Here is a 25,830-nt window from a genome sequence, read left to right as displayed (position 1 = left end):
TGTAGATTTTTTGATGATGGCCATTCTGACTGGTGTGAGGTGATACCTCATTATAGTTTTGATTTGCATTTCTCTAATGATTAGTGATGTTGAGCATCCTTTCATGTGTTTGTTGGCAATCTGTATATCTTCTGTGGGGAAATGTCTATTTAGGTCTTCTGACCATTTTTGGATTGGGTTGTTTGTTTTTTCGATATTGAGCTGCATGAACTGCTTGTAAATTTTAGAGATTAATCCTTTGTCAGTTGCTTCATTATCAAATATTTTCTCCCATCCTGAGGGTTGCCTTTTCATCTTGTTTATGGTTTCCTTTGCTGTGCAAAAGCTTTTAAGTTTCATTAGGTCCCATTTGTTTATTTTTGTTTTTATTTCCATTTGTCTAGGAGGTGGGTCAAAAAGGATCTTGCTGTGATTTATGTCATAGAGTGTTCTGCCTATGTTTTCCTCTAAGAGTTTTATAGTGTCTGGCCTTACATTTAGGTCTTTAATCCATTTTGAGTTTATTTTTGTGTATGGTGTTAGGGAGTGCTCTAATTTCAGTCTTTTACATGTAGCTGTCCAGTTTTCCTAGCACCACTTATTAAACAGGCTTTCTTTTCTCCATTGTATGTTCTTGCCTCCTTTATCAAAAATAAGGTGACCATATGTGTGTGGGTTTATCTCTGGGCTTTCTATCCTGTTCCATTTATCTATATTTCTGTGTTTGTGCCAGTACCATACTGTCTTGATTACTGTAGCTTTGTAGTATAGTCTGAAGTCCAGGAGCCTGATTCCTCCAGCTCTGTTTTTCTTTCTCAAGATTGCTTTGGCTATTTTGTGTTTCCATACAAATTGTGAAATTTTTTGTTCTAGTTCTGTGAAAAATGTCATTGGTAGTTTGATAGGGATTGCATTGAATCTGTAGATTGCTTTGGGTAGTATAGTCATTTTCACAATGTTGATTTTCAATACAAAAACATGGTATATCTCTCCATTTGTTTGTATCATCTTTAATTTCTTTCATCAGTGTCTTATAGTTTTCTGGCAGGTGGATTCTTAACTACTGTGCCACCAGGGAAGTTCCTGGGAAGTTTTAAAATATATTTTTTGCCCAGAACTAATGCTCAGAAATTCTGATTGAATTGACCCAGAATGCACCTGGGCAAGAGGATTTTTAAAAGCTCCCCAGGTGATTTTAAGTGCTCAGCCAGGGTGGAGACCCACTGGCTTCTGAGATAGATGTGATGATCCTGACACTCCTTTTACAGCCAGAGAACTGAGGCACAGAGAAATTAAGTAAGTAGCCTAGGGTCACGCAGTTAGTGAATAGTGGAGCAAAGATTTGAACCCAGAAAGTCTGGTTTCAAAGCTTCATGGAAAAAAAAAAATCAATTGGTCTCAGTTCATTTCCCCAGTGATGGAGAGTATAAGCCAGCTCTCTTCTGAGACAGACACTGAAGGCCCCTTGGGTACAGGATATTTTTAACCTAGAGAAGCCAGTGATTCTTACAGACAGCCTGCAGGGACTTACACTGGGAAGATTGTTTGGGGGCTGGTGGACCCGTTCCCTGATGAGATACTCCTCAGAGTCCAGCTTTTCTGTCCTCTGGAGCCAGTAGGTCCAGGCTGGCTTGGGCGACAGGGTGGGAGGGGGTGGGGTGGGGGTTGGCTCCATCTGGAACTGATGTTTCCAAGGATATTTCCATACATGGTGGAAGGGGAGAGGGTCAGGATTACCTCACCCAAGCCAGCCCCTTCTCTCTGCTTTCTGCCTGGAAAGGAGCTAGAGAACAACTAATTGTTGGAACTGGATATGAATTCACCCTCCTCCTTCTTCCCCTCCCTAACCCAGAAGAGTCCTGTGAAAGCTTCAGCGTTTCAAATGTACACATCGAATATTCTCCAGACGCTCTCCTATGTGGCTTTGTGGGAGAATACACAGTACAGTCTTGGGGGACCCAACTTGGGGACATCTTTTAAAATACAAAATATGGGGAAATCCCTGGTGGTCCAGTGGTTAGGACCCCACTTTCACTGCCGAGGCTGCAGGTTCAATCCCTGGTTGGGGAACTAAGATTCCACAAGCTGCACAGTACAGCCAAAAAAAAAAAAAAAAATTAAAATGCAAAATGTGAACGGTTTTTGTGCAAGCAATCTCACCTACAGAAATTTCCCCTAGAAACAGCACACTAGTAGGCAAAATTCCCCCCAAAAAACCCTATGAGTAGGCAAAGATGCATATCCAAGGATGTTCATCATAGCATTGCTTATAATTGGGAAAAACTGGGAACAACCCAAATGTCCATCCATAGGGATTGGTTAGCTGAAGTGAGGTATATCCATATGGGAAGAGGGGAGCTATATGCTGACATGGAAAATAGGTCCACCATATATTAGTTTAGCAGAAAGAAAAAGGAAATAGTAGAACTGAATGTAAAATATAATCCAATGTTTGTTAATAATTAGGGTGACACGTAAATAGAACAATTTGGAGGAATAATCTCACATATCTGTGGCTATTTTCTCTAGCCATGGAGGTGGGATTACGGTGATCTTTGACTGTCACTGCCGCATATATACAATGTTTGGATTTTATACACCAACATGCAGTAATTTTACAACCAGAAAAAAATTAGGTTGTGAAACTGAAACCAATAATATGTAAAAATCACATGGATCCACTTGAAGATGGTTAATTTTACATTCTGTGAATTTTACTTCAATTAAAAAAAAAAAAAAAAAGTCATTGTAACTCAAACTACCCAAAGAAAGATTCCAGTAGAGCTGAGAGCAAAATATCACATGTATGCTTTATAAATTTTACCTTTAAAAAAGTTGTTTTGCTTTCCTTAAGCTTTTTGTTCATATTTTTGGTGGGTTTTTAAAAAAAAGTATTTATTATTTATTTATTTAATTAATTTATTTTTTAAGGCAAATCCATTTACTCATTACTTTTGGCTGCATTGGGTCTTTGATGCTTCACGCGGGCTTTCTCTAGTTGTGGTGAGTGGGGGTTACTCTTCGCTGTGGTGCACAGGCTTCTTATTGTGGTGGCTTCATCTTGTTGTGGAGCACAGGCTCTAGGCACGCGGGCTTCAGTAGTTGCAGCACACGGGCTCAGTAGTTGTGGCGCATGGCCTTAGTTGCTGCACGGCATGTGGGATCTTCCTGGAGCAGGGCTCAAACCCGTGTCCCCTGCCTTGGCAGGCAGATTCTTAACCACTGCGCTACCAGGGAAGTCCCTTGGTGGTTTTTCCATGCTTTTCTTTCTTGTATGCTTACAAATGAGTCATTATTTTACTTACTTGCTATTATAAATTCTAAGAAAATCACACACACACTCACACACACACACACACACACACACATTCACATGAGTGTTTGCCAGAGCATCATTTGATTTTCCAATCAATACAAAATTTGCCATGGGAGGGAGCATTCATGTTCTGTCTCCTCCAGGCCTGTTCTGACACCCAGATTATTCATCTTGGCAACCAGCTAAGATGAAAAGAAATGGTTGGAGTGCATTTTCAGACCACACTATCAAGGAAATTTTTAGCTCCTTGAAATTTCAGCCTCTGGGTAGCACACGTCGGCTCCTCTTGTAGTTCCCACAATCGTAGTGGGGTCTTCAGGATGCCCCTTTGGGTAGTTATCACTGACCCCCTCTTTCCATCATATTTGCTCAATTGTAATACATTGGCTCTGCAGGGGACTCTTCTTCCCTTTCCTGGGACCACAGGTCCTGAACACAGGGTATTCCTTGGTCCCAGCAAACCTACCCTGGGTTCCAGAGAAGAAGTGACATTAATTTATCTTACTTAGCCATATTTTGATGACTGATCAGGAAGTGGTTTAAGGGAGTAGTTGTGGAAAGCAAAGGGCTTTTATTACCAAATGTCAAGGATTGTTCATTCCACAGATTACTGATTACATAGGGGAAAGTGCACTTTTACAATAGACAGAGACCAGTTACTGCTTTACCCTGGCGCTTAAACTCAGCATCAATTATAGTGGCAGATGCAATACAAAGTTCATAACGCTATCTCTGAAGTTCTGTTGAATCGAATCAAGTCTTGGTTACAGGAAATAAAGGGAACACAGTCAGTGAAGTTGGAATGTGAGGCTTCTACACGATAACTGTCTCGGACTCTTCAAAAAATCAGTGTCATGAAGGAAAGAGAAAAGGCAGCGGGGGCGGGGCGGGGGCTTCCCTGGTGGCTCAGTGGTTAAGAATCCGCCTGCCGATGCAGAAGTCACGGGTTGAAGCCCTAGTCCGGGAAGATCCCACATGCCGTGCAGCAACAGACACCGTGTGCCACAACTACTGAGCCCACGTATGGCAACTACTGAAGCCCATGCGCCTAGGGCCTGTGCTCCGAAGCCACCGCAATGAGAAGCACGCGCACCGCAACGAAGAGTAAACCCCACTTGCCGCAACTAGAGAAAGCCCGCGCGTGGCAACAAAGACCGAACTCAGCCAAAAATAAATAAATTAATTAATTTTTAAAAAAAGTCAGGGGCACTTGCCTAGATTTTTTAAAACTGCAGGTGGAAACTAAAATGGAAATGGAAAGCCACTCTGGAAGATAATTTGACAGCTTCTTACAAAACTTGTACAGGAATGCTCTTAGCAGCTTTATTTATGATAGCAAAATACTAGGAACAATTCAAATGTCCTTCCATGGGTGAATGGTTGAACAAACCCTGGTACTTCCATATAATAGAATACTACTCAGCAAGGAAAAAGAATGAGCTAGTGATACATGCCACAACCTGGATGAACTGCAAGGACATATTGTTTGATGAAAAAAGTCTATCTCAAGAAAATCACATACCGTAGATTCCGTTTCTATAAAATTCTAGAAAATACAAACTAATCTATAGCGACAGAATGGGGGAGGAGTAGTGGGGAGAGTTGGGAGGGAGGGATGGATTGCAAAGGAACATCAGGAAACTTTGGGGAGTAATGGATGTGTTCGCCAGCTGGTTTGCAGTAATGGTTTCATGGGTGTATATATGTTCTCAAAACTCACCAAATCGTAGGCTTTAAATATGTGCAGTTTATTGAATATCAATTATGCCTCAGTAGAGCTGTTTGTAAAAAAAAAAAAAAAAAGGAATGGGGAGAAAGGTTTCTGTAAGAATTAAGTGAAACAAAGCATCTTAAGCACTTTGCATGGAGTCTGGCACAGGAAGTAAGCAGTTCATGCAGAGTCTGGCACACAATAAGTGCTCCATAGTGGGTGGTGTTGGAACTCGGCTGGTCTTCTGGATGGCTCCATCACATCTCTCTATAACATTGAAATACTCTGTAATTATGTTATCTGTTTTCAAAACGGTGAGTTCCTTGAAGCAGGGACTGTGTCTGATCTTGCGCTCGGGCGGTTTTCCACAGTGTGCTGTTTTGAATCAGTAGAGGCTGTTCCACCACCTTCACCCTAACAAGCAGCATTCTTTTGCTAGAGAACAGAAAAATATTTTATGGGTGGTGGCCTAAACAGGTCCAGCTGTATCTGCCACGCCCAGAGCTCGGACTCCTGAGGCCTTTTGTCCGTGAGCGAAGCTGTGCCCAGGACTCTATAGTACAACCTTAAAAAACCCACTGTGTTCTTTTTTTTTTTACTCGCTTTAAAAGGAAATGTTTGGATGACAGGTTTTCAAGCTCACGTCTGTTTCTACGAACCCGTGACTTTCGGATAACACGGAACAGACTCCCCACCCACTTTTAATGATAAAATCTAGTATTGTTTTAGTAAGAATAAATAGAAAAGCCTAAGAGAAATCTCAACAATCCAAACACTCATTCCTAGAAAGTAAGTACTAGAATATCTGTTATTAAACATGCGTCGCTCAGTCTCCGTAGAGACTGTCAAAAATTGCCAATGCCGACTATATTTCAAGTCGTCATGGCGGGGTATTGGGAAAAGTTTTCAATTAGCAATAATCGCGCCTCGGATAAACCTCATTGGCTACGATACTGCCACTGCGCAAAGCTAAAGAGCGTGAGCACGCACCTACCTCCCCCATGGATGACAACTGTCTTTACCGTGAGGGCGAGCGACTAACAACGAGCTGGGAGATATGAAGCATTTCCCTGCACACATTCCTGTTTAAAACACGTGTGCGCGAAGAGCTGCCGGGTATTAGAGCAACTCTTGTCGAACCCTAACCTTTCGAAAATAAGAACGCCTTTCGCTAAGGACGCTGGAGAATTTTATGCAAATTACCATGACATCACCAAGACGCTGCGGGTAAGACTCGCGTTCTAAAGAACAGCGACAAGAAAAAAACCGAAACAGAGAGTAATGCGAGACGGGACGAGTAAATGGAAGTGTTGGTGTTAAAGCCAGAAAAATAAATATTAAGAAATAAAAAACAATTATTAATACGACTTGGACAACAACTAACACGCAAGTATAAAGAACGAACTAAAACTGAGAAACCGGTATGAAACGAACTGTTAACAAAAGCTAATCGCTTATATTGAAATCGATAACAAATACGACAGTAACACGTGCTAGGATTTTCTAGCAAGGCAATTCCCTACCTGGTAACGGTGAAAATTTGAAATTGGGTATATAGCTACTGGTCATTTTGAACTCTCAGCGTTCCTTCCACGCTGTTTGTGACTTAGGACTTCCAACGTATTCTCCTGTAGGTTTACGGTGGTTACGAAACACATGCTTTTTTTAAACTTACATTATTCAGTCTCCGTAGAGACTGTCAAAAATTGCCAATGCCGACTATATTTCAAGTCGTCACGGCGGGGTATTGGGAAAAGTTTTCAATTAGCAATAATCGCGCCTCGGATAAACCTCATTGGCTACGATACTGCCACTGCGCAAAGCTAAAGAATGTAACCCCCTACTCATCGTTCCCAATAAGCAAGGTTCCTATTTCAGAAAGGTGAGTTGGAGCCTCAAGGCAAAACCCTTAATTATTAATGGGGTGAAAATTATACAACCATATTAAGATGTCTCGGAAATATATAAGCTGTTTCTCAGTATTCAGTTGCTTGATTTCACTTAGTTTTGAGTGGAGAATGAAGCAAAGCATTGTGGGAGGGAACATGCTAATAAACTTAATTCAGACTATAAATTGGGGAGGATGAGAAATGTGCTCAGTGTAAGGGTGCTGTGGTAAAATATACATAACATAAAATTTACCATTTGAACCATTTCTAAGTTCAGCAACCATCACCACTGTACATCTCCAGAACTTTTTCATCATTCCAAACAAACTTCCCATTAAATACTAACTCCCCATTCCTCTCTCCCACAGCTCCTGGCAACCTCTATTCCACTTTCTATAAATTTGGCAACTCTCAGTACCTCACATAAGAGAATCACACAATTATTTGACCTTTTGTGTCTGGCTTATTTCATACCTTGTTTTTAAGGTCCATCCATATTGTAGTATGTTTCAGAATTTCGTTCCTTTTTATGGCTGATATTCTACTGTATGGCATTTTGTTATCCATTTATTCTTTGATTGACAGGAGGTTGCTTCCACCTTTTGGCTATTGTGAATAATGCTTCTATGAACATTGACATACAAGTATCAGTTTGAGTCCTTCTTTTCAATTCTTTTGTGTTTATATCTAGAAGTAGAATTTCTGGATGATGTGCTATGTTTAACCTGGAAGGGTTTTCTGTGGACATCTTAATTCAGAGGAGAGAGGCTATTTCTACAGTTCATGAGTTTGAAGTAACTTTCACTGTTACTGGCTCGGCAAGTGGAAAGCTACTAGAAACCTATGTCTGAACTTGTTTCAGCTCTGAGCTGTACTCTCCAAAAGACTTTTGGTTTTTGCTACTCACTAAGATGCAACTAGTACTCTGAGAAAATATTTCCCCCAAAATTTCATTATGAAAACTTTCAAACATGAAACGTTCAAAGTATTGCTCACTGAACATTTATGTAATCAACTAGATGTAAAAATGACATAAAAAGGCCTATTTGATGCTGATGTGTAGTTAATTTTTTTTCCACAACCATAATTGGCAGGGTAGGAAAAAACAGCAGAAAAAAAGAAAGGCTAACAGTCTGATTAATTTAGAGTATTTGATTTTGATCCAGCCAAGGACTTTGTCATTAATTCCTAGTGTGGTGGAGTTGTGAGAAATAAAAAGACAAGGGTCATCCAAAGAACTTCTCAGCCCTTGAGAATGTCTCGATTGGGTGGCTCATTACACCCTGTCAGTAGCTATCAAGGGAAATTGTTTCACCAGCTGTCTTGGATGACTTCATCTTCCACAGATGACTTCCCAGCACTAAGAAAAATAGAAAACTCAGCTAACTTCTCCCCAGAACATGAAATTCTTTGGTGCCTAAAAGCACAATAATCCTGTGTTCCTGGCCAGTCTTTTAATGATGCTTATTCTACTTGAAGAACTGGAAAAATAATGTGGCTCTGAAGTTTTCCACAATAAAATTTGCCTGGGATTGGGGGTAGTGTCATGTTTTGACATTTCCATAGGTTTTAATGAAATACCCATGTGTGCAGAAAATATTCTGGATTACAATTTTGTTTTCTTTTTTTAAATTTTATTTATTTATTTTTGGCTGCACTGGGTCTTCGTTGCTGTGCACGGGTTTTCTCTAGTTGCGGCAAGCGGGGGCTACTCTTGTTGCAGTGCACGAGCTTCTCATTGCGGTGGCTTCTCTTGTTGCGGAGCACAGGCTCTAGGCACGCAGGCTCAGTAGCTGTGGCTCGTGGGATCTAGAGCGCAGGCTCAGTAGTTATGGCGCAGGGCCTTAGTTGCTCTGCGACGTGTGGGATCTTCCCGGACCAGGGCTCGAACCCGTGTTCCCTGCACTGACAGGCGATTCTTAACCACTGCACCACCAGGGAAGCCCTATAATTTTTTGACTTCATAAAAGTTCCCAGTATACATTTTTTTTCCAGTATACATTTTTAAAAATTAATGTATTTGTTTTTACTTTTGGCTGTGTTGGGTCTTCTTGCTGTGTGGGGGCTTTCTCTAGTTGCAGCGAGCCAGGGCCACTCTTTGTTGCCATGGGCGGGCTTCTCATCGTCGTGGCTTCTCTTGTTGCAGAGGATGGGCTCTAGGCGCGCGGGCTTCAGTAGTTGTGGCACACAGGTTCAATAGTGCAGGCTCAGTAATTGTGGCGCACGGGCTTAGTTGCTCCACAGTGTGGGATCTTCCCGGACCAGGGATTGAACCCGTGTCCCCTGCATTAGCAGGCAGATTCTTAACCACTGCGCCACCACGGAAGCCCCCCAGTCTCTATTTTAATCCTTTTTTAAATTTTTTCCCAGCCAATGTGGTCAGGTTAACTAAGGTACAAAAGACTCACGTCGGGCTTCCCTGGTGGCGCAGTGGTTGAGAGTCCGCCTACCGATGCAGGGGACACAGGTTCGCGCCCCGGTCCGGGAAGATCCCACATGCCATCTTCCCACCTGCCACGGAGAGGCTGGGCCCGTGAGCCATGGCCGCTGAGCCTGCGCGTCCGGAGCCTGTGCTCCGCAACGGGAGAGGCCACAACAGTGAGAGGCCCGCGTACTGCAAAAAAAGAAAAAAGACTCATGTCAGGTGGCTCTCTCAGCCTAGTGACCTATTTGAGGTGTGGCTGGAGATATTGCTCCCAAACTACTGAAATGGGTTACTTTACCAATATTTACTGCTATGCATTCAATGAGAGTCAGACTCTGACTCCAGCTTTCATACTACTCCTTTGGGCTTCAGTTTTGTTTGTTTGCTTGTTTGTTTTTGGCGGCACCGAGTGGCTTTCGAGATCTTAGTTCCCCGACCAGGGATTGAACCTGTACCCTCGGCGGTGAAAGCTCGGAGCCTAAAGCTGAAAGCCCTGGACCTCCAGGGAATTCCCCTCACTTCATTTTAAAATGGGGGAAGTGGTTCCTTAGAGTGGTCTTCAAGGTCAGTGCTAGCATATCCTTTGATATGTTCTAAAACACTTAGAAATCGATGTCTTATTTAGGCAATGCTACAGATCAGTGGTTCTCACTGGCTACATATTAGAAACAACTGTGAGGTTTGTAAACCGACTTGGTGCCCAAGTGTCTCCCCAGACCAATTAAATCAGAATTTCTGGGGGTAAGACCCAGGCATTGTGTTGGTTAATTTAGTAAGAACACAAGATGAGAAATAAGGGACTTCCCTGGTGGCGCAGTAGTTAAGAATCAGAATCTGCCTGCCAGAGCAGGTGACATGGTTTCGAGCCCTGGTCTGGGAAGATCCCACATGCTGCGGAGCAACTAAGTCCATGTACCACAACTACTGAAGCCGGGGCGCCTAGACCCCGTGCTCCGCAACAGTAGAAGCTACCAAAATGAGAAGCCCTCACACCACAACGAAGAGTAGCCCCCACTGGCTGCAACTAGAGAAAGCCTGCACACAGCAAGGAAGACCCAACCCTGAAGACCCAACCACGAAGACCCAACGGAGCCAAAACAAACAAAAAAAAGATGAGAAAGTTGGAGAAGCCACGTGGGTAAACACATTAGTCCCTGTATATTATATTTCACTTTAATTGTTCATTTTAACTGTAAAAACATCAGTTTTTCAGCTATTTGTGAATGTATTTCTTCACAGCTCACTGCAAGGTGGGAACTTGATTCCGTTTCCATGAGTGGAAAGGTTCTGAAACACTGAAGTTGAGGATGAGTCAAACCTAGATCCATTACTAAAGCTTCTAAAGAATGAATTCCTAAGTTAACGCTGTTTGGATGTACTATTTTGCACTCAGAACAATGACGTCCAAGCTCTAACCGCTTCTCTCAAAGAGATGATGGGTAGGTAGACAGCTGCTCATCGCGTACCAGGCTTCGAAGCCTCTGACCACAAAAGGCCAACAGGGGACGCTACTGGAAAACCTGGGTCCCTCGATTGTGAAGCCCAGAGGTTTGTGGGACTTGTAGTTTTTCTTGCATCATTTCAGGTTAATGAACTACATTTCCCAAAGTGCAAATACAGCCAGTCGGTCCCCCTGTCGGGCGCGGAGTGTCCCTTAAGCTGTGAAAGGTAAGTGAGTTCTGTGTGGGCTGCAGGTTTCTATAAATTGAGGATTCCACTTCTCCTCTTTGCCCTTTGATAGGACCTGGGAGAGAGCAGCTGTTCCAACAGAGCGTCTTTTCAGCGGGGTTTCCCGAGCCCTCCGGTCTCAGGAATCGGGATTATCTGTTTAGCTGTTCACTGCTGTGGAATGTCAGGGAGAAGTCAGGGTCCTGATCCCAGATCTGGAAAGCCCAGCATAAAATAATGTTTACATATGGGGTGCGTGTCACTAGAGAATTTCTGCATTTTATCTAATATTACATAAAGGCCTTGTTTTTACAGCTAGAAAAAGCTGGGGTAGAATGCCTTGTCAGGTCTCACTACCCTTCACCTTGTCCAAGAAGCCCTATTTGCAATTGAGGGTAAACTAATAGAATATGGGGGAAATAGAATAAAAGGTATGCATGTGCTTAATTACATTAATAAAATCAAAATCTCGAGAAGTCTGAGCAACAGTTTCATCAGCTAAACTGGAACGCTAATGTGCTTCTTTAGTTTATGAAGAAATAAAATAATTCTGATTTATAAAATGGGAAGTAGGTTTATGGGACACACGGTCCCCCAAGGGATAGTATTAACTAAAAATATAAATGTATTCCTCTGATAGAGACATCTTTAGATATAGTCATATATTAACAATGAGCAATTAAGGGACTTAAAAAAGATATTGAGGTAAACCATTAACTTTTTGAAGTTTATAAGAAATTCAGTTCTGACCAGCCAGATGTTACTGGGAGAGACAGAATAGGCCTTATATTATGCTAGAATTCTGCTTTATCAATTTTTTAGTTTACCTCCCTCCTTTTTAAAATAGATTTTATTTTTTAGAACTCCCCCCCCTTTCTTTTCAGAAACCAAAATATGCAGTTTCCCTTGGATGCAGAAAGCCTTGGCAGATTTGACAGCCATAGTTAATTTTCATCTGATGGCCCCAGCATAGGAGAGCTCTGGCTGTAGGTTCTTAGGAGATCAGGAAGACAGATTGGCTTGGGCTGTTATGAAATAGTCTAGTGTGGGGACAAAGTTTTATTTTGTGGAACATATTAGAAATTCTTGACCAAAACAAATTACTAAAAAGATAATAAAAAGGTAGGCTTGTTGTTTCAGGTTGGACTTCAAAGGACCCAGGAGGGTGTGGAGTCAGTTTGTACTGGTGAGGGTCAGTTGTTAAATATTCGGGAATTTACTGGCCAGTTGTTAGATGAACCATTGGTAGCCTGAAACTGGCCACGATAGGATTATTTTATTTTATCTTTTTTTGAGGAGGAGGGTAAAGGGGAAGCCAGTTTACCAACACACCCCTAGCAAAGGTCAATTTTTTCTCTAAGCCTGGGGCCCCAGTGTTCATTACATCCGTGAGTTATTAGATGCTGAACTAGCTCACACCCTTCCAGATTTTACCAAAGATTGATTTGGATTACAAAGCAAGATTATAAATACACTCTAAGTATCTGTGGGGGGAAGGGGGCTTACCTTGCAAGTGAATTGTTTATCTGGGAGCTGTCCTTCCAGGTATTGCGGTCATTGATTAATTCACTATCAGTAGGCTGTTCTCATAAGCATGGAATCCACCCCTGGAAATATGGTCTGGTTGGATAGCTTTCTTTTTTTTTTAATTTTTTTTGCCTGCATTGGGTCTTCATCGTTGCGCGCGGGCTTTCTCTAGTTGCAGCGAGTGGGGGCTACTCTTCTTTGCGGTGCAGGGGCTTCTCATTGTGGGGGCTTCTCTTGTTGCCGAGCACAGGCTCTAGGCATGTGGGCTTCAGTAGTTGTGGCACGCGGGCTCAGTAGTTGTGGCTCGCGGGCTCTAGAGCGCAAGCTTAGTAGTTGTGTTGCACGGGCTTAGCTGCTCTGCAGCCTGTGAGAATCTTCCCGGACCAGGGCTCGAACCCATGTCCCCTGAATTGGCAGGCGGATTCTTAACCACTGCACCACCAGGGAAGTCCCTGGATAGCCTTCTTATTAGGTAAAAACCTGTACTACTCTCCAGTACATTTTTCTCATACCTAGATATTATCTTTCAGAGGACAGTATTGTATGCAATGCCAACAAATTCCTATTCCCCAGCCATTTCTCAATATGGTGCTGTTGGCTCTTGTCACCCTTCTCATAAAATATTTCAAAGTACCAGTTTGCTGATTATTAGATACCTTTTGGGTTGGCAGCTTCCAGATGTAAGTTGAAATCTCATTAGTAACCTGCTCCCAAATCCTGTTTAGGGTGGGCTGTTTTGGGGAAATAAGGATGCTACCCCTCCATTCTTTATTTTTTAGTTTCTTGCCTAGAGTTAGTTAGGGTTTGTCTATATATTTTTAGGCTAAGCTTAGCCCTTTTTTAATCTCTATTCTGTTGATAATCGTGTGCTCTTGCTTTCATTTTTGTCTAGATCAAGGGCAACATGAGGCAGGCATATGTTTCAGTTACCTGCCCTAGTTCACTTTGTCTATTTAATTTCAAATATGTTTTCTCCAAATACTATATGACTGCTAAGCTAATATGGTCCAGATATTGGAGTTTTGTCTACCTCTAAGGCAAAGCATTCCACATTTTAGCTTCTCTTCAAACTTCTCCATTCTTTTCTCCCTGTCCCTCCCCCTCCCCCTGCCATTCCCCTCCCCCTTCCTTCTTTTTTTTTTCTCTTTTTGTGGGGGAAGTTTTTTTTCCTTCATCTCATGGCTTTTGGCATTTCTGTACTTCCACTGTTCTGGGCATACTAGAGCATCTGCAATCCAAACATTCCTCTAAGAAATTACTTTAAAAAAAATTTTTTTTTTTTTTGCATGGCCTGTGGGATCTTAGTTCCCCAACCAGGGATTGAACCTGCACACTCAGCAGTGAAAGCGCAGAGTCCTAACCCCTGGACTGCCAGGGAATTTCCCACCACCAATTTTTTTTTTTATTGTGGAGATAGGTAATATAATGAACCCCCATCCATGGACCCATCACCCAGCTTCAACAATTAACAACCCTTGGTTAATCTTGTTTCATTTATATACTCCACATTTTGTTTACCCATTCATCAGTTTTGTGGGTTTTTTTTCATTAAATTAAAATTTAAAAAAATTTAGGTGTAGTTGACATTTTCAGGTGTACAACTTAGTGATTCATAATTTTTAAAGTTTATATTCGATTTATAGTTATTATGAAATATTGGCTATATTCCCTGTGTTGTACTATATATCCTTGTAGCTTATTTATTTTATATATAGTAGTTTGTACCTCTTAATCCTCTTCCCCATCTTGCCCCTCCCCCCTTCCCTTGGTTACCCTGGTTTTCAAAACCCAGTTTCTCACTAGATGCTTTTTTTTTTTCCCTCTCTAGAATGAGGATGAGCTTTGGGTTAACTTTCAGGACAGCAAAAGGCCGCTGGGTGCCAAACCTCAGCCAGCAGTGCTCACGCGGATCCACTGGGTTATTTGTGCCACCAAGTCCTCCTCTGGACTCTGAGAAGGTCAAAGAGTTACAGCGCTTTATCACCCTTTCCAAGAGACTCTTAGTGATGACTGGGGCAGGAATCTCCACTGAGTCGGGAATCCCAGACTACAGGTCAGAAAAGGTGGGACTTTATGCCCGCACGGACCGGAGGCCCATCCAGCATGGGGATTTTGTACGGATCGCTCAAATCCGCCAGCGGTACTGGGCGAGAAACTTTGTGGGCTGGCCTCAGTTCTCCTCCCACCAGCCTAACCCTGCACACTGGGCTTTGAGCAACTGGGAGAGATTCGGAAAGCTGTCCTGGTTGGTGACCCAAAATGTGGATGCCTTGCACACCAAGGCGGGGAGTCAGCGCCTGACAGAACTCCACGGATGCATGCACAGGTGCAGGAAAGCCTAAACAGTGTGAATGCAGACATGTGCTCCATAAGAGCAGGGACCTTGGCCGTCCTGGTCACTGTTGTCTTCGTTAGACCACGAGGAAATGATTTGGGAGGAAGTTGTTTACTTTGGGGTTGATCCCAGCAAACTCAGTGAGGGAATGGGAAGTGAAACAGGGAAGTGGGAAAGGCAGGGTAAGGTTTTGCTAATGAGTGGGTTACTGCTTGGGGCATCTGGGGCTCAAGCGTGTCAGGGGCTCTCTGACTGTAGAGCAGCTTCAGAACCGTCTCACTGGAAGTCAAGGGGAACTGGGGTGTTTATCCACTGCCTCCCATCCTTCATTGGCTGAGGGTCACTCTGGGGGAATTAACTCCCTAACACTTGACTCTGCTCCTCCGGAGAAGGCTTCCATGGCCAGGGAACTCCCTAAACAGGAGAGACACTGGAACTTATAAGAGAACTGTGGGAGGTGCCCTCTGAGTGTCCCGAGGGAACTATGAGCAGAGCGTATGCTACAAACTGCTGGGTCTCCAGTGCCTAGATACATAGATCACAGGATAGCCAGAACCCAATAAATATTGATGAAATGACCATATGTAGCCCTGGCAGTAACTTGTATCTAATTGGAGACCGTTTCCTTATCTATAAGCCCCAGAGATCACCCTCTGAGGACTGAAATCAGTCTGCCAGTCATAGAATATTTATTGGGTGTCTGCAACACGTGGTGTGCTACTGGTGTGCCACTTGCTGGTGTGGAGAGGTCAAAACCAAAATATAAAACGTGGTCTGCTTAATATGTGAGAATTTTGTAATCTGTTTGGTGGGAGATGCAAAAATAACAGGTTTAACAACAAACCACTCCACACGTGATTGTTAAATTATGTGGTTCTTGACAGACATGTTTTACAGGTTCAGAGAAACAGAGTTAGTAAAGATTGGAGTAATCTTTTATGGGTGAGGTGGGGCTGGAGAATAGCTCAGGTATGACTAGGCAAAGGAGGGGAAAGAGGGCTTTCCAAATGAAGGGAACTTGTAGAGTCTGGCCTGGTCTCGTTGGAGGCTAGTATGAAATCAGATTGTCTGGGAAGGCTAGACCCAAATCCTGGATGCATTTGAAAATCATGCAGTGCAATTTGGGTCTGTTGTGAGAGACCAAAGGGTACTGTTAGTGGTTTCTGAGCAAGAAAGCAATATGATAAAAGTAGCATTTGAGGAAGCCTGGACAGGATTAGAGAGTTAGAGTGGCTCAGGAAAGTCAGCTGGAAAGACTCAGACCAAGGTGGCATCAGGGGATGGGAGAGCTAAGGATGGCTATGGGTCCATTAAAATTTTTTTTAATGATGAAAATTTCAAACATCCACAAAAATAAAGAGAGTAGTATGATGAACTCCCACATACCATCACCCAGATCCAAAGAGTTTTATCAAGATTTTACCGTGTCTACTTATCCTTTCTCTGTCTCTTTTGAAATATTTTAAAACAAATCCAAGACTTCTTGTCATTTCATAGGAGGCCTTTTAAGTTAAAAAAAAAAAAGCCAACACAGTCTGATGATTGACTAGATAGAGAGTAAAGGGAGAAAACTGAGTAACAAGTTTTTTTCCAAGGGTTTCAGCCCAAGTAACTGGAGGAAGGTGATGGAGAAGCTGTGGAGGGGGATTGAAGACAGAAGTTAAGTTTGACAGGACCATCAAGGAGACTTGGACTAAAGTTTGGGGGAGAGGGCAGGAGTGGAGTCCTGTATAGAGGAGGAAACTGTTAGCACAGAGGCACTGTAGCAGTGACCACAGAGACACCCCAGGAAGGGACAGTGGAAAGAAAACAGGTTGGAGGCTGGAGGAGCAGAAGAGGAAACAACTTCCATTTTTCTTTCAACAGCTATTTAGTGAGTGCCTGCTATGTGCAGACACTGTTATGGGCGATGGGCACAGAGCAGTGGACAAAGGACTCAAATTTCTCTTTTTTTTTTTGGAGGGCCATGCAGCTTGTGGGATCTTATTACCCTGACCAGGGACTGAACCTGGGCCCTGGCAGTGAAAGCCCGGAATCCTAACCACTAGGCCACCAGGAAACTCCCCAGAAAGTGTTTTAAAGAGAAGATGGCAATGGACAGCGGCAATTACAGCAGATGATTAGAGCAGAGGATGGAGGGGGAAGGGGGAAAAAAACCCCTGGTTTTGGCACTAAGTAAAATGTGGTAAAGGCTTTGCAGTCATGTTAAGGATAAAAGTGAGCTAGCAGAAGGTTTAAGCAGGGAGTGTGTAGTAAGGAAACAGATGCACGTTTTTCTAGAAGGTTGGCAGTGGAAGGAAGGTGGTAGCTAAAGAGGTCATGAAAAGGTATTAATAAAGCGGGGAAAACACGGTGGGTGTCAGGGAAAGAAAGTGGTGACGGAGGAGCTAGAGGTGGTTGGGGGTGAAAGGTCTTCAGTAGCTTCGTGCCTCCCCAGCACAGCTGGCCTCCTCTCTGGTTTCAGGGTCCTCTGCTTGGGCTGCGGTGAGCAGACTCCCCGAGGGGCACTGCAAGAGCGGTTTGAAGTCCTGAACCCCACCTGGAGCGCTGAGGCCCATGGCCTGGCTCCGGACGGTGACGTCTTTCTCACTGAGGAGCAGGTACAGAGCTTCCAGGTCCCGCCCTGCTCTCGATGTGGGGGGCCCCTGAAACCAGACGTCGTCTTCTTCGGGGACACGGTGAACCCTGACAAGGTTGATTTTGTGCACAAGCGGGTAAAAGAAGCCGACTCCCTCCTGGTGGTGGGATCGTCCTTGCAGGTAACTGACTTGGTGTCGGGATGGTAACTGCCCCCTTTGCGGGCTGGGGAGCCCGGGAGAGGCTCCCTATTGGTTTATCTCTTCCTGCCTCTAGAGAGCTCTTATCTGCGTCTTCTGCTCCGACAGGTGTACTCGGGCTACAGGTTCATCCTCACTGCCCAGGAGAGGAAGCTGCCAATTGCAATACTGAACATCGGGCCCACACGGTCGGACGACTTGGCATGTCTGAAACTGGATTCTCGTTGCGGAGAGCTGCTGCCTTTAATAGACCCACGCTGACCACAGCCTGATATTCCGGACCCGGAAACTGGGACTTTCACTTGAATTCTGCTGCCAATGGTAAAATGCCTTCTCAGATACCAGATTCCAGTTCCCGCTCAACTGAGAGCACTGACAAAAGAGAGAAGGGTCTAGGTTTCTTAATGTATGGCCATTCTTTTTTTTTTTTTGCGGTACGCGGGCCTCTCACTGTTTTGGCCTTTCCCGTTGTGGAGCACAGGCTCCGGATGCGCAGCCTCAGCGGCCATGGCTCACGGGCCCAGCCGCTCTGCGGCATGTGAGATCTTTCCTGACCGGGGCACGAACCCGTGTCCCCTGCATCGGCAGGCAGACTCTCATCCGCTGCGCCACCAGGGAAGCCCTGGCCATTCTTAATTGAAACTAATTTTTTAACGTGCATTACGCTATATTGTTCGAAAGACTGATTTTTGAATTCTAGGCACACAGCTATTTAAGACAATGTTCCAAAATCTGCCATTACCTTTTTCCCCATTTTTAAAAAATAACAGCTTTATTGAGATATAATTCCTAGGCCATGAAGTTCACCCTTTAAAAGTACACTTTAAAAGTATATAATTAACGTGTTTTTAGTACACTCACAAAGTTGCACATTAATCACCACTAATTCCAGAACATTTTCATCATCCCAGGAAGAAACCCTGTACCCATTAGCAGTGATTCCCCATTCCCCACCCCCTGGTCCCTGACAACAACTAATCTTCTTTCTGTTTTTGCCTATTCTGGACATTTCATACAGTATGTAGCCTTTTGTGTCTGGCTTCTCCACTTAGCATAATGTTTTCAAGATTCATCCATATTGTAGCATGTGTCAGTACTTTATTGATATTTTCACCTACGAGTACAACCACTTTAAAAAAATATAACAGCTTTTTTTCAGCTTTGAGATATAATTCACATATCATACAGTTCACTCATTTATTGCATACAATTCAATAATTTTTAATATATTCCCAGAGGAGTACAGCCAGTTTGAAAAAGACTTTATTTTTTTTAGAGCAGTTTGAGGTTCACAGCAGAATTGAGCAGAAAGTGCAGGAATTCCCATATACTCCTCGCCCCTGTTCACTAACATGGTATTTATCGTTTACCTACTGAAGGACATCTTGGATGCTTCCAACTTTTTGGCAATTATGAATAAAGCCACTGGACTTCCCTGGCAGTCCAGTGGTTAAGACTCTGTGCTTCCACTACAGGGAGCACGGGTTTGATCCCTGGTGGGGGAACTAAGATCCCACATGCTGCACAGCGCGGCAAAAAAAAAAAAAAAAAAAGTAAAGCTGCTATAAACATCCATGTGGAGGTCTTTGTGTGGATGTAAGTTTTCAACTCATTTGGGTAAATACCAAGGAGTGAGACTGTTGGATCATATGACAAAAGTATGTTTAGTTTTGTAAGAAACTGCCAAAATGTCTTCTAAAGTGGCTGCACCATTTTGCATTCCCACCAGCAATGTGTGAGAGTCCCGGTAACACCACTTTTTAAAAACCATTTTAATTGAAGTATACTGACATACAGAGAATCGCAGCCATCATGAGTGGACAGCTTGATGACGATGTAGAGCATCTAAATCAAGGAACAGAACACTGCTAGCACCCAAGAAGTCGCCTTGGCAAATCACTTTTTAACTAGTTCTTGTTACTAGAATAATACATATTTATTACAGAAAGTTTAGATGATACAGATAAGTAAAAAGGATTTTAATACAAGTTACCCATAATCCCACTACCGAGATAACCAAAATCTAACATTCTGGTATAACTAAATCTAAATCTATTCTTACGAAAGTTGAATCAAGCAGTACAGTATTTTATTACATCCTGTTTGCACCTAACAGCACAGAGTGGCCATCTTGACATTCCCTAAATGCTGTGGGTTTTTTATGGTAGACTGATGTACACAATCATTTCCTCCACCCCACTGGCAGCTTATTTTGGCATTAACTTGTTTTATTTCTTTTCAGATCCCTAAGGATTCATCCCTGCTTCCTCTAACTGATCAAAGCTTACCAACTGCCGCCTGCAGAGGGCAGCAAACCGACACCTCTCTGCCAGCCCATCTCTGAACCCCGCAGCTTTCAGAGCCCAGGAATTAAAATCTTCTGGCTGATGAGATTTGCCCCTGAAGAGGACTTTTTCAAAGCCGCAGCTTCTTTTGATAGGAATACTGCTTTCTCTCCCTTTTTATCTCATCAGGCAGAAGAAATAGCCCAGGAAATATGTACCTCCAGAGTACTAACCTAGGGATCTCACTAATGTGGGTAAAGGGGGAAGGAAACGACTTAATTTATAATTCCGAATGCTTAAATGTCTTTAACTGAACCATTCTGATATATTTTTTGAAAAGACGAACAATGATACGAATGAATTTTTTATAAACCAAGGAATAGAGGAAGCATTTTTTTAAATAGCACATTAGGTATGTGGGCTGTTACTTTTATATTTTTTAATCAGCTAAAAGTGAATGTGGCTTTATGACACGGTTCTCTAAGGATTTCTGCTTGATTTCAGCTGCCAGAATGAGACCAGCCTTGAACCTGGTCTGCAGAGAGGAAACAGTGAATTCCCAAGTGGGTTCTTAAATTGATTTGTTTCTGCTGAGGGAAGCAGCAAGACTTGTTTGATTACTGTGTTAGCCAGAGAGAATCATTGTCGCAGGCTAAAGCTTTCTGCACGATCTCATCAAAAAGCGAAGCGGATGAAAGAATCACAGCCTATTCTGGGTAGTCTTTTGTCTAAAATCAGGGCAAGCAATACATGTTCATCCTGCATCTGCCTAGGAAGCAAATTTCAGTTGACTGGGATAACCCAAGATCTTGAAAACACAGAGTTCTTTTCACCTGCACAGCTGTAGGTTCGCTCACAGCCATTCATTAATTCTGGAGAGTCATAAGGCTGTGGTAAATCTCACTCCAGCTTTTTTGCAGATAGAGATGCTAAGGTGCTCTGAACCAGATTTGCTCAGTTACCCACAGTCAGTACCACCAATAATTGCATTCAAATCTGGGTCTTTTGAATCCCAAGCCATTCTCATCCACAAATCTCATAAACGGTTACTGACCAACACTGTATTTAGGTACTAAGGCTACAAAGATACAACCTCTTGCTCTCAAGTGGCTCACAGAGGATGTGTTACCTCCCGTACTCTCATCCTTTACCAGAATATGTCACAGAGTCATGCATGGAATGACAGGAGAGGAAATTTAGTCCATCCCCCCTTCATTTTATTTTTGAGGAAACTAAGATCCACACTTACCTAAGGCCACAGTATGTGTTTCAGAGCCAGGACGAGAATCCGAGTAGATCTTTCTCCCAGTTCTTTTAGACAGCAACGCTTCCTACTTGTCTGAAGATTATAGTTAGAAGGAAGTCAGCCTGAAGTAGAAGTAGAAGCCAACAGTACACCCGGCCAGGAATGGTTAAAATGTGGGCAGTGGAGAGCAGGTTAGGCTGCGAGGGAGGGAAGGCAGGCTCTTTCATCACCTAATGCTGGCACGATTTATGAAACCGAGTCTTGAGGGCCTTAGGAATGTTTGTTTTGTTCATATTTCCTCCTGAGATGGAATTCTTTGCAAAAAGTTTGTCTCAAGAGGAACCTGGTATTTCCTGAAGCTGATGCTTCTCAGGTCTCCTTACTTTACATCTTTTGCTCTCCACCAGCACAGCAGTCCCCAACCTGCTGTAAGTGCCCTCGGTTGGGATAACAGACTTCTACTAGCGGGTGCTATCAGCTTTCACTGCCCTGATTACATGGTTGTAACTGCATAAGCCCAGCTTTGGCTGTGACTTTCAGTCATATCCTTCCTCGTTGCTTCCACAACTGCTCTGCTATCACAGTTTTAGTAAGTACAAGTCATGAAGGCAAACAAGTACAGAATACTCGAATCTCCTTCCCACTAACTCATATTCCTTCTTTCATGCTGTCATAAATTGAATATCCTCTCAGTTCTCCCTTAAATAACAGCATTTGTTGGGACTACCCTGGTGGTCCAGTGGTTAACACTCCGTGCTTCCACAGCAGGGGGCACGGGTTCGATCACTGGTCGGGGAACTAAGATCCCATGTGCTGTGTGGTGCAGCCAAAAAATAAATAATAAGAAATAAAATAATAGCATTTGTTGAGCACACTATATCCCAAGCATTGTGCAAAGTATTTTACAACATGTTAGCTCACTTAATGAGTTAATCCCACATGAGATGCTTGGACATGCATAAAGGTCAGTCTTCAGTGAATGCCAAACATTTCCTGAGAGGATCAAAGTCAGGACGGATAGGAAATTCGACACTCCTAGGTAGGGTGACCAGCCATCCCAGATTGCCCAGTACTGAGGGGTTTTCCGGATGTAGGACTTGAAGTGCTAAAACAAAGATGAGTTGGTCACCTTGCTCTGAGGAATAGCAAAGGTTGCCACCAGCTATAATAGTTAATTCCAGATATATTATTCTTGTTGAGATTCAAGATGGTGCTCTGAGATCCAGATTGTTTCCGTAATTTCTGTCACAAAAGAGATCAATTCCACTTCATGAAGAAAAAAGAAAATTAAACTCATCCAAGAAAGCAGAATTTTTTTTTCTCGATTTAATAGAAAAGGAATATAGCACGGCACTGAAAGTTTTAGAAAATAGACAGACTTGGATTTCCAACCCTGTCTTGCTACTTAGTAGTTAGGTGAACTTGGGCAAGTTGTTTTATGTAAGCTTCAGTCTCTATAAATGAGGATAATAGGAGCTACCCAATTGAGTGGTTACGAAGACTAAACAAGGTAATGATGCATGTGTAGCTCACAGCACAGTGCCTGACAGAGTAAGCAGATATCAGCCATTATCACTAGAGTATGGGAGGAGGGTGGGAGGGGAAGCCATCCTACCTGCCAAACCTTTGTCTCCTATTGAGTATTCCTTAGAGTAGACTCACTCGGATCTTCCCCAGAGCCACTTTTCTTTTTTGTGTACCTGTTTGTCTTTAAAAAAAAAAAAAAAATTACAAAAGCCAAGCTTTGCTTGATGTAATAAAGCCTTTCTAAAGAAAATAAAGCATATTCTTCCAGAAAACAGAAGCCTCCTATACTACTGGTGGGAATGTAAATTGGTGCAGCCACTGTGGAAAACAGTATGGAGATTTCTCAAAAAACTAAAAATAGAACTACGATATGACCCAGCAATTCCACTCCTGAGTATATATTGGAAAGAAACAAAAGCACTAATTCGAAAAGATACATGCACCCCAATGTTCACAGCAGCATTATTTACAACTGCCAAGGTATGGAAGCAACCTGTGTCCATCAACAGATGAATGGATAAAGAAGATGTGGTATAAATATACAATGGAATACTACTCAGCCGTAAAAAAGAACAAAATTTTGCCATTTGCAGGAACATGGATGAACTTGGAGGGCATTATGCTAAGTGAAATAAGTCAGAGAAAGACAAATACTGTATGATATCACTTATATGTGGAATCTAAAAAATACAACAAATTAGTCAATAAAACAAAGAAGCAGACTCACAGATATAGAGGAGAAATGAGTGGTTACCAGTAGGGAGAGGGAAGGGGGGATGGGCAATATAGGGGTGGGGGTTATGATGGGATTATATGAAATCGTGTATGAAACTTTTGAAAATTGTAAAGCACTATAGAATTTAAAGGCTCTTTCATTCAAAAAGTTAAAAAAAGAGTATCCTTCCTTCTATTTCGGAAACAGTATTTATTGAACATTTACAACAAGCACTGTAGGAAGCATTTTACAACGCATTTACTCACCTTATTCCCACAACCCTAAGATCCACGCACTGTTACTTCTTTTGAAAGATGAGGATCCTGAAGCTCACAGACCTTATGTAACTTGCCCAAGGTCACCTAAAGTGACCAGGCCAGTAATCAAAGCCAGTCCAGTTTTGAACTCGCTCTCTTTTGAATGTTCTCGAAATTCGGTGGGGTAACTAAGCAACTGTACTTTGAGAAGGAAGAAGGGCAAGGCTCAAGAAACTTTCAGAGTGACCCCAGTTGGGTCCTAAAATATGAATAGGCAATCACCAAGCGGGGAGAGGGAGATCATTCCAAACGGAGGCAACAGCAAAAGCAAAAACATGGTCAGAACTGCAAATTCCTTCACCTTTTCTTTTTCTCTTGAAGGGGGTGGGCACTCAAGTGAGAACTTGGGACGCCCCAGAGGCCTTTGGCTCGTCCGAAATTTACTCGCTTCTCTCCTTGGCCATTCCTCCTTTTCGCCCCATTTTGATTTCCTGCACCCCACTTTCCTGGTCCCCTCGGTGCCTCCCCAGGATGAATGAAACGGAGGAGTTACCAGCCGGAAACTAGTAGAGGGAGCTGGGGGAAGAGGTGCGTGTGTGCAGGCAATGAGAGACCCAGAGAGGGACGCGCACGGTAAGAAAGTTGACCCCAACGTCACACGCACAGGAGGTCACCGTCTTTTCACACTTGACTCGCCCACTCTGTCCTCCCTGCCGGATTCTGAAGGGCGCACCGCCTCCCACCTTCCGAGGACGCCAACCACTGCGCCTGCGCTGACTCTCCTCCTCCCCCCCACCCCGCCTCCTACCGAGCGCGAGAGGGGCGGGGCCTGAGTCTGGGAGGCGCGGAGGTAGGCTGGGGACTGGGCCGCTGTTCACCAATAGAAAAGAGGAACCGAGAGCCACGTGCCCAAAAGATACCCAATCACACTTCCTACTCCATAATCCTCCGTCCCTGGGGTGTGGCCAACGGATTGACAGGATTGGGCGCGCACGGTCACGTGACCCGAAAAGGTAAATACGGCAACGCGGTTTTTCCTCGCCTGCGGAAAATCGTTGCGCGACGCTCTACCTTCGTTGAACAATTATTTAATGAGCGTGTGTGATGTGCTAAGCACTGTGAAGATGCTGTGGCTTCTGGGATGTACGTAATCCAGACATTGTGTTACTCTCGGTCCAGCTACTGTACAAGTGTTTCCCGTATTCCGTTTCCTGTAGTGAGCATCCCGCAGATGCTCTTTAAAGATCGTTAAAGGAATTAGTTCTCTCTTCCCCAACACTTGGGATGATAAAAAGAGGTAGGTTTTTACGTCAGAGGATATTTTTAGAGCCCAGTTGGAGTACTTGGGTGACTCTTTTCTCTATTTGTTGTTTATCAACCGAAAAAAATAGGAATAAGCAACAGTTCCCTAAAATCTTATTTTTCAGGACTTCCCTGGTGGCGCAGTGGTTAAGACTCTGAGGGCTCCCAATGCAAGGGGCCCGGGTTTGATCCCTGGCCCAGTACTAGATCCCACATGCATGCCGCAGCTAAGAGCTTGCATGCCACAACTAAGACCCAACGCAACCAAAAAAAAAGAAAAAGAAACTTATTTTTCTTCCATCTAAACAGGGGCGTGCAGTTGCCTTTCATAGAAGAAAGACGTTTATAACCTTTACAGTTCTTTGAAGGCTGAGGCCAGGTCTAACTTAATTGTGTATCCCTTGCAATCATACTGTAGCACAGTATGTATAGAAAGCCATTCTACCTAGGTTTGATGAATTTGCATTTGACGATAGTCCCGTTCTTGCCTGCAAAAAGGTCCTGAGAGCTAATGACCAACACTTCATTCAGCAATTATTTATTGACTGCCGCATGTATCAAGGACAGTACCAGGCAGATAGGGATACAAAAGTGATGAAGACACCTCATTCTGCCTTCAGCAAATTCATGGTGTGATGGCACTTTTCCTCTAAATTATCCAGGTTTGGGTTCCACTATCAGCTATCCCATCTATGAGAGGGTGGCCTTTGACAAATCACTTGCCTTTTTGAGCCAGTTTGCTCATCTGTAAAATGGGGAGGTATATACTATAGAGCTGTTGTGAGGATGATGAGGTAATTGTGCAAAATGTTTGGCACAGTCTGGAGCATAGAGCATAGCATATGTTATGTAGCATATGACAGTTTGACAG

At 43.3% G+C, this 25,830-nt stretch overlaps 1 protein-coding gene, 1 long non-coding RNA gene and 2 other non-coding genes across 4 annotated transcripts; 1 reads left to right on the top strand and 3 right to left on the bottom strand.

Annotated features, from left to right (window-relative positions):
- Positions 1-5,022: 5,022 nt before the first annotated feature.
- On the bottom strand, positions 5,023-6,825 carry LOC113629794 (uncharacterized). The gene is made up of 2 exons (XR_003436693.1): positions 6,530-6,825; positions 5,023-5,441 (listed from the first exon to the last, which is right to left on the bottom strand). It is a non-coding gene; the product is annotated as an uncharacterized LOC113629794 (long non-coding RNA).
- On the bottom strand, positions 5,837-5,977 carry LOC113630101 (U4 spliceosomal RNA). The gene has a single exon (XR_003436821.1). It is a non-coding gene; the product is annotated as a U4 spliceosomal RNA (small nuclear RNA).
- Positions 6,691-6,831, bottom strand: LOC113630107 (U4 spliceosomal RNA). The gene has a single exon (XR_003436825.1). It is a non-coding gene; the product is annotated as a U4 spliceosomal RNA (small nuclear RNA).
- A 4,034-nt stretch (positions 6,832-10,865) lies between these two features.
- On the top strand, positions 10,866-22,957 carry SIRT4 (sirtuin 4). Its single transcript, XM_027124572.1, has 5 exons — positions 10,866-10,988; positions 14,344-14,841; positions 17,315-17,609; positions 17,736-17,948; positions 19,870-22,957. The coding sequence occupies exons 2-4, from the start codon at positions 14,345-14,347 to the stop codon at positions 17,886-17,888; spliced, it is 945 nt and encodes a 314-aa protein (XP_026980373.1). The 5' UTR covers positions 10,866-10,988; position 14,344; the 3' UTR covers positions 17,889-17,948; positions 19,870-22,957.
- The last annotated feature ends 2,873 nt before the right edge of the window (positions 22,958-25,830 follow it).

This window comes from Aethalodelphis obliquidens, unplaced genomic scaffold (genome assembly GCF_003676395.1).
Source record: "Aethalodelphis obliquidens isolate GAN/ISIS:26980383/991018 unplaced genomic scaffold, ASM367639v1 scaffold28, whole genome shotgun sequence".
Taxonomy (NCBI): Eukaryota; Metazoa; Chordata; class Mammalia; order Artiodactyla; family Delphinidae; genus Aethalodelphis; species Aethalodelphis obliquidens.
The sequence above is the reverse complement of the archived record's forward strand: the minus strand, read 5'-3'. Positions and strand labels throughout refer to the sequence as shown.

What these genes read in the sequence shown, in the direction of transcription:
- SIRT4 (XM_027124572.1), top strand. Translation starts at nt 14,345, where the DNA reads ATGAGGATGAGCTTTGGGTTAACTTTCAGGACAGCAAAAGGCCGCTGG. An exon ending in CTCCACGGATGCATGCACAG is followed by an intron (nt 14,842 to 17,314) that starts GTGCAGGAAAGC and finishes CTCTGGTTTCAG; the next exon opens with GGTCCTCTGCTTGGGCTGCG. An exon ending in TGGTGGGATCGTCCTTGCAG is followed by an intron (nt 17,610 to 17,735) that starts GTAACTGACTTG and finishes CTGCTCCGACAG; the next exon opens with GTGTACTCGGGCTACAGGTT.